The sequence below is a fragment of the Sesamum indicum genome, linkage group LG6, assembly GCF_000512975.1.
Source record: "Sesamum indicum cultivar Zhongzhi No. 13 linkage group LG6, S_indicum_v1.0, whole genome shotgun sequence".
Taxonomy (NCBI): domain Eukaryota; kingdom Viridiplantae; phylum Streptophyta; class Magnoliopsida; order Lamiales; family Pedaliaceae; genus Sesamum; species Sesamum indicum.
The window spans coordinates 3,896,063-3,904,075 of NC_026150.1; the positions used below are offsets into that span (position 1 = coordinate 3,896,063).

General features: G+C 36.9%; 2 protein-coding genes across 9 annotated transcripts in view; one reads left to right on the forward strand and one right to left on the reverse strand.

Annotated features, from left to right (window-relative positions):
* Positions 1,217-5,436, forward strand: LOC105163625 (nuclear transcription factor Y subunit A-1-like). Of its 8 annotated transcripts, none has more exons than XM_011082044.2 (7): positions 1,217-1,389; positions 1,696-1,781; positions 2,544-2,861; positions 3,319-3,434; positions 3,534-3,599; positions 4,423-4,587; positions 4,747-5,436. In XM_011082044.2, the coding sequence occupies exons 3-7, from the start codon at positions 2,609-2,611 to the stop codon at positions 5,095-5,097; spliced, it is 951 nt and encodes a 316-aa protein (XP_011080346.1). In that variant the 5' UTR covers positions 1,217-1,389; positions 1,696-1,781; positions 2,544-2,608; the 3' UTR covers positions 5,098-5,436. The 8 variants fall into 8 exon arrangements, with proteins under 8 accessions (XP_011080346.1, XP_011080350.1, XP_011080348.1 ...); XM_011082048.2 differs by having other exon boundaries at positions 2,605-2,861; XM_011082046.2 differs by lacking the exon at positions 1,696-1,781 and having other exon boundaries at positions 1,217-1,392; positions 2,508-2,861.
* LOC105163626 overlaps positions 6,199-8,013 on the reverse strand; it is a 4,628-nt gene continuing 2,813 nt past the window's right edge. The window contains exons 3-5 of the mRNA XM_011082051.2: positions 7,674-7,875; positions 7,024-7,252; positions 6,199-6,651 (exon numbers count right to left, since the gene is read on the reverse strand). Coding sequence (XP_011080353.1) covers positions 6,408-6,651; positions 7,024-7,252; positions 7,674-7,875 — 675 coding nt within the window. The 3' untranslated portion in view covers positions 6,199-6,407. The remainder of the gene's footprint in view (positions 6,652-7,023; positions 7,253-7,673; positions 7,876-8,013) is intronic.

Below are 8,013 nucleotides of genomic sequence, written 5' to 3' on the forward strand. Positions count from 1 at the left end.
TATAATTAATCAACAAATATTATTTTGTAAAATAGTAGATAAAGACTCGTACAGATATAATAATGAGATTCAAATTCATAATATCATTAATTTGGAGTATCAATTTAACTACGTAAAATTAGGCCTTGTTCACATACACATTTCTTACTCCCTATGTGCAAATTATCGTATATTTATTTTAAGCTGGTTAATTATATAAAAAATTTTTTTTCTCTAAATCTATATTCTTGAAATCTTAGTCAGATACGGGTCAATAATTTTATTTCTATATATAGTTTAGTATAGAAGTTGTATTTTATTTCAAACTCACACTAGTCAAACCAATGGAATTATGCAACAATATTTAGTACTAATATAGAAATTTAATGTTCATTTTTAGAAGCACCACATGTTCACAAGAAAGCGTCCAACGCAATTTAAGTTCAATACGTTGTTGCATGGTTGTGAGCGGTGATGCTGACAGCTCAGACAGGCGTTATGCCGATTCGTGACAGCTCATTTCGTGTTTTCACTACGTGTCCTATAAAATTAAGCGGTCGGTACCTAAATATTTATTCTGCGGACGGTACAGTATGGTGCATTTAGTCGATTAGGTGATCTGTACAGGAGGCATTTTTATTAGTTTTTGAAAGAAATAAAATCCCATCTAAAAGTTTTTTGAACTCACTATTTGCTTTACCTTTAAGGAAAATGAGGGGAACCAAGGAGCCCTTGATTTTAATTTTCCCTCTTTTTCCCACTTTCAAATTTAGGGTTTTTCATAATAATAATAATTTTATTATTATTTTAAAAAATTATAAATATCTTTTAAAATTTAACAGTCGTTCAATAAATGCTCCCCCATGACAGTTTTTTGGGAATATTTTTATTAGACGGTCGTTAATTGTAGGACATATTTATAAATTTTCAAACAATGAAAAATATTTGTAATTATAACAAAATTCAAGAAGTACATTGCAATTTATCTTAAAATTTAACTCAATTAATTATTAAAATTTTATAAATTTCCAATTCTCATATTATTTTATTTTTTTTTTAATTGGAATTCTCATTTTATTTTTAAAAGAAGAAATTAATAGATCAAGTAACACGTGTACAAGGCCAACTGAAGGTGGGGCCCCAGAAGAGGTAGCACAAGTTATAGGTGCCTTGGGGGGTGAGGGAATCAGAGCCAGGCTAAAGACTCCCCCAAATTAACACTCTTATACAAACAGATACTCTCCCTATATTCTGCAGTTGAACAGTAGGCTTTAAAATTCTGCAGTATTTCTCACACCTATATCAACGCACATTGACTCTCAATTCTCTCTCTTTCTCTCTCTAAATTCTCGCAATCCCCAAATTTTAGGGTTCTATTTTAATCATCGACATCAGTCCTGGCCTTGACTGGTAGTAGTACTTTTTTCTTTATTTTTTTTTTTATATAATTTGCTGTATTTTCTTTGTTGCATGAGCCTCGCCCTGCATGTATTCGTCTTTACATGTGTGTATTTTATGTATGCATGTGCGGTATTGGGGTATAATGAGCTATCTGATCTGGGTTTTTTTTCTTGTTGTGATTTATTATTGTGATATTTCATAATTGGCTCTGGTATTGTTTTGCAAGTTAGTGCGAGTCTCCATGCCTCTCTATCTCTCTCTCTTTGATTTTAAGGAAGATTAGTTCTTGACTTTTTGGCGTTGTTTCGTTTAAAGTTCAGTGCTTTGTCTTAATTTTGACGGAGGTGGGTGCCGAGAAGTTCTTGGATTCAAATGGATTGATGTGATTGTGATTTGAAAAGGTAAAAAAGAAAGTTTGAATTGAAATTATTTCTGCGTAAATTCATCTAACTTGGCAATTTCAAACAGAAAATAAGGAAAGAAATGAAAGAGCTAAAAGGAAGAAGTAGATTCTAGACATTTTGTGAAATTTGAACTTTAAGATGAAGGCTAGAACACTTTTCTTGTTTCCTGTGAATTTAGTAGAATCGTGCCTCAGCAGACTTAAACTAAAGTTATCATGGTATGCGAATCAATATGGCTTTTTTAATAAGCAGCTGCTGGGCCTAAAAAATTGGTACAATGTGCGTATATGTTTTTTCAGTTTTGATGCTGTGAACAAGGAATTTCATATCAAGTAAGAGGGAAGATTAAGAGATGCAGCAAGAACCGGTGACATTGTATCTTATGTTCGAAAATTCATATAGTAATTTGTTAATGGTTATTAATATTAATTATTTGCAGAAGTAAAATTTACATATGTGGCTGAAAAAATGGAAGATCCATTTACTACAGAATTCAACATATGCCACTTATGCTATTATTGGTGTGAGTATGGCTTAGGTCATTCTTTTTGTTATTTATGATTCTATTTAATAGCATTATTGAGCTTAAGTGTGCAAACTGATTCCTGCATAACTTTGTATGTCATTTACATTTGAGGCATTTGTCACAAATGCAAATCGAAAGACTTTTTAGGTCTCTCTGTTTAGTATGTTTATACTTTCGTTTTTCTTTCCAACATTTAGGCTGCATGTTGAATTTTATGCTATTGGACTATCTAGGCCTTGCTTGTTTGTGGCTTCTGTAAGGGAACATTGGTTCAGGGCTTGTGCATAATTACAGGAGCATGCAATCCAAGTCTAAAAGCGTCCACCAAGGAGAAGCGGCCGGCCTTTACAATGTTGCAAACTCCACTTCTGATCCTTGGTGGAACAATACTGGATATAATTCCTTTTCCCCAGCTATGATGAGGGGAAATGCATCAGATTCGTCATCCCTGGAACAATCTGTGGATGGACAGTCACAATCTGAAGGTGGGATAAATGAGGAAGATGATGATACTACCAAAAAATCGCCAACTGGTACACCTCTGCAGCCAGGTACTGCTTCATGCTTATAGCTTATATGTCTTGATTACAACTCGATTTTTGGTTTCTGCAAATGAATTTTGTATCTCGGACATGCCAACCTAGGCGGTCACATCTGCATTTGCGACTTCGAAGATGATATTGGATTAAGGACTATGGGTATTGTTGGGTTCTTAATGGGAACTAAATGAAATTTCTGTTCAGCTTCTTGCATTTGCTTGGGTACTGGATGCGAAAAGAAATGCCATGCTTTTCTGTTATATTTCATGTCCAAAGATGAACTTTTTCTGGTGTAAGAAGACCACCATGATTTTCTTATCTCTTACTAAAATGGTATATATTTTCATTGTCTTAGCTCGAGCTTGTTATATGAATGGATAGAAAGGTGGAACCTTGTTGAGATGTCTTGAAATATTTATTGAACTTTCTTACTTTTTCTCATATGTATGAGCATTTCTGTGAAGTTCAGATAGACGCTATGGGAGGGAGGGTCCAAAACTCCAGCAAGTTCCACCTACCTTACATCCAAGAAATGATGGGAACTTTACTCATGCCCCGCAGCTTGAGCTTGTTGGGCACTCAGTTGTACGAATACTGCTGCAAACATCTTAATCTTTGCTTGCTTTAGAATCAGGAGCATGATATTGAAGCTGGTGTTCTAACATGAAAATCTGTTTGTTTCAGGCTTGCGGCTCAAATCCATATGATCAATATTATGGAGGAATGATGGCTGCTTATGCCCAGTCTTTGGTATGACAATAAGTGCGAAGCTATCTCACAGATGTGAATTTTGTTATAATATGCTCACTAGTAAATTGCATGTTGAGAATGGGGTGTGTGCGCGTATGTGTGTTTGTGTGTTGTAAATAGTGAGAAGGATTTTACTAGTGTTCTTTCAGCGTAGCACTCTGCATGTTGGAGGTGAAGCCCAAAAACATGGAGTAATAGTTCGAAGGAATACAAAACTCATATATGAGAAATAAATTGTGGAACAACTTGTCCTTTCAATGTAAGTATTCAGAGGGATCCACTGTATGTTTTGAGTTTTTGTTCCAACATCAAACCTTTCAGGATCCTATTTTGTTTCCAAGTTTCTTTGAGACTCAAGTTTGGCCTTGTTGCTTTTGTAATACTACCATTCCAGAAGTCATGTACTACCTATGGTCTGAGATATGTAGTGAGTGGTTCACTAATCCTAATTGATGTATCTCGTCGAACAACCTTCAGAAATTCTAGCGACAGATAGAAATTCCAAGTGTCTCTTCTTAGGCTCAGTGGTCAAATTATTGCTCTAGGTTACACTGTATGAAGTGTCCAGTGGCTCCTCATATTGCTGTCAGTAGTAGTGTGGACATACTGATGGAGTCGATGATATGTATCATCTGTTCCACTTGTCACTTCAGACTGATAAGTTAATAACTAGTATTTTGTTTTTCTAATCCAACTTAGGGCAGTTAAGGTCAATATTTGACTTCGGGGTGAATGTTAATCCTATGTCCTCCTCCATTAATAATTTTCATGGTATTATCTCATTCATTGAATGTTTCCCTGAAAATTTGCTTTTTTCATCAAGGTTCCTCCGTATTTACATGATATGCATCATGCAAGAATGCCACTGCCCCTGGAAATGGCACAGGAGCCTGTATATGTGAATGCCAAGCAGTACCATGGTATTCTGAGGAGGCGACAGTCACGTGCTAAAGCGGAGCTTGAAAAGAAGTTGATAAAAGTCCGTAAGGTGGTTTTTTCCTCTTTCTCCATTTTGATGTCTCGTTGTGTCTGAGCATGTGGGCATATTGAGTAATGAAACTAGATAAATGTTGAGAACTTTTGACTAGATCTTGCACACATTTCTAGTACCATCGGTGAGGTTAACTGTTCTCTTTGTTGATCACAGCCTTATCTCCATGAGTCTCGTCACCAGCATGCCTTGAGGAGGGCAAGGGGCACTGGGGGACGTTTTGCAAAGAAGTCTGATTCAGATACTTCTAAGGGGACAGATTCTGGCTCGGCTATCATGTCACAGTCTATCAGTTCATCAGGTTCTGGACCATTTCTCTCCGACTCCAGTGGAGCAAAAGTGCCTGATGCTCAGGATTTGTACAACAGTGATATTGGAAATTTTAGAAATCAAACCAACTGGCAGGTACAGGCAAATCAGCGTCGTTCCGCTGAGACGGGAGAAGGACCCACTTCAAGTCAGAAGTGGGGAAATATTCCACCTAACCGTGCACTTGCTATGCCGTGAACTCACACTTATAGTGTGTGGGTAGGGGGTGGTTGGTGACCAGAGAAAGGCAGCTGGTTACTCGTTTAAACCTTGGCTTTCCGGAGCTGGGCGGCAATTCATTCTTGGCTGTTTTTATTTTAGTGTGTGGGGGAGGAGTAATGGGGATTCTTCTAGCCCCTTTCTTTGAACTACTATTGTTCTTCCCTTCTGTACAAAATGTCATTAGAGATGAAGGTTGAGTAGGAAAAAGACCTGGTAATAGCTGGAGTACCTGTAGAGTTCTAGGGGAAGCATCTATGTACTACTTGCAGTTGTCTTGTTTTCGATTTCAAAATGTGAAAACTTTTGTGTTGATTACATTAAAGATGGTGAGAAGTCGATGGTGATTGAAACAATTTGACATAAGCCTTATAGCATCCGAGTTTCGTTTTGGTTCTCTCTCGTAACAGCAGGTGTTTAGCTCGTGAGGTGGTCACATATGATATAACTAATGGAAAATTCATATGTCAATGTTGCCTAGTTTCTGAAATATTTGTTTATGGAAGTTTGGTGTTTTTTTCGGTGACGTACATCTTAAAGCGTCCAGTGTGATTTCTGACATGGGTCCCCTGGAATGAATTTATTTGTCGAGTTATAGTCTAATGGACTATTCAGGGTGATCTGCGCTGATCTTTTTCATCGAGTCAATATAAGCTACTCACTTTTACACATTTAGTATAAGTTACCAGTGGAGCTCACTCAATTGAAATTCCACCTGTAGACCCCCAGGTCTACAGTCATCTAATGCTGTAGTTGTCTTTTCAACTTCCATGCAACAACATAGTCGCAATTTGTGACTTTAAGCGTATAAATGAGAAGTTGCTGCTCTCTCCCCATAGCATTCACAAGAACAGAGATTCTTTTCACTATCAGGAAAGTCCTCACCCATAGCGCAAAAAAAAAATAAAAAAGATATTTCTGTGGCTGTCAGAGAAATATGCGCATCAATTTCAAATCTAGTTAGACATTGGGCTGTAAATTTCATTTCTGTACCACAAATCAACATCTGCTTCAGATATATCCGTTTGATCAATATGTTCTCCTTTTGTTTTTTGTTTTTTTTGGTCTTGCTTGTCGGAGAGCAGAAAAACTACCACTAGTTTCCGAGTAAATAAATATCAAGATATTTGCAGTAACATTACAGAATTCTACATTCAGACCACCGATGAAAATGAAAATATTATTTGGGGATAAGATGAAACTGAAAAACGAAAGAGGATACAGAAAAGATGGTATTTTGGAGTCTGATTGAGACTTCGTTCCTATGGGTTACATATATATTATAATGTTCAGTAACGGTGATCTGTGTCCCCTAGATTTTGGATTTCTTCCTCAAATTGGTCAGAGATGGTTTCTCCCTCTGTATCTTCAGGCTCAGCCACCGTTTCAGCACCAGCTTTGCTGCCGTCAGTAACATTATTCTTGGAATCGGTCACATTGACCACAGTTTGCTTCTCCATCATACCTGACAGGGCAAGCCTAGGGGACCATTCAAGAACATCATCAATTATGTTGGATACCCGCTGCTGATACCTGTAAGAATAGAATCACTGTTTCAGATTGATGCCCTTCAAGAGACTTCCTTTGGCTGTGCATCCAGAGAAACAAATGCAAAAACTTTCTTGCACAACTTTTTCCTCGGATTTTGCTCTCTTGCATGATTTATGACAACCACAAGACAAGGGGATGTTGCTTAAACAAACCAAAATTTGATTTGTTATCATGTAAATCATATATTAGACATCCACATATAGACGTAACCCACTGCCCTGAAGCAGACAAAGATCAAAGCCTAATGAAGCATTTGTCAATCTAGTTCATAAGCAAATAAAAATTTAACATCTTGTACATATATATGAAAATGGAGTTTCTGATAAAATAAAAGTTCTCAAGTAGTTTACATACCTGGCTCTAGCAGCTTCATCAGGAGCATGGTGCCTCAATAATAGAATCACCAGCATGGCCACTATTGCATAAAATAACCTAGCTGTCCATTTGGGTCGCTCACCCTCATCTTTCTTGGGCCAAAACTGGAATAATTCCTTAAGTGTTGCTTCCTCTGCAAGAATATTCGGGAAGAACCATACCCGCTTTCCAAGGATGACCCATAGTGCTCCAAATATAAGGGCTCTCACTGCATGGAAAAATCAGCCCGAATAAGCTCAAGATAATAGACAAAACAGCAGCCACACTACCAAAATCACTCTAGCATACAAGATAACAAGGATAAGAGTCTAACTTTAATTATGTCTCTGATATTTTTGTTATCAAGTAAAAAATAAAAAAGAGATAGGTATGCAAGATTATAAACAATTTGAAGACCAGTTCACTAGTGTTTTGAGTACTAGAATTAAAGAACATAGCTCTTGAATTCTTGCAGATATCTGAAAGTTAAGGAGGTCAAAGTAACTTTCAATTAAAAATGCAGGTGCACAAGACCATGGGTTTTATAACTACTAGATCATGTGGATGCCATTATCTAGAAGGTGTCCAAATGATCAACAGATATCAAATAGTTGTATAACAGTGAGCACTATCAGCACCCAATAACTTACATAATAGGAGGCAAAGTATAAGTAGCAAAGCACCCGCACAGAAGTAGAGTATAAACAGCTTGACTTGGTGGGGATACACAGGAAACAAACAGATCGCCAGAGTCAAAACAGGCCAGCAAAATGAAAGTAGTGTTTGCCATAGTGGCCTTCGGTTTACAAATGTCCATGCAAAAAATGCATCATTATCAGAAAACACTTGGTCCTGCAGCACAAAAACATGATACAAAAGTAAGCTATCCATCCAAAATATACAGTTTATTTGAAAAGCATTACATGGACTCAGATAGTTTTATCCATCAACCAATCAAACTAATTATTGGATATGGGCATGGGGTGCGAA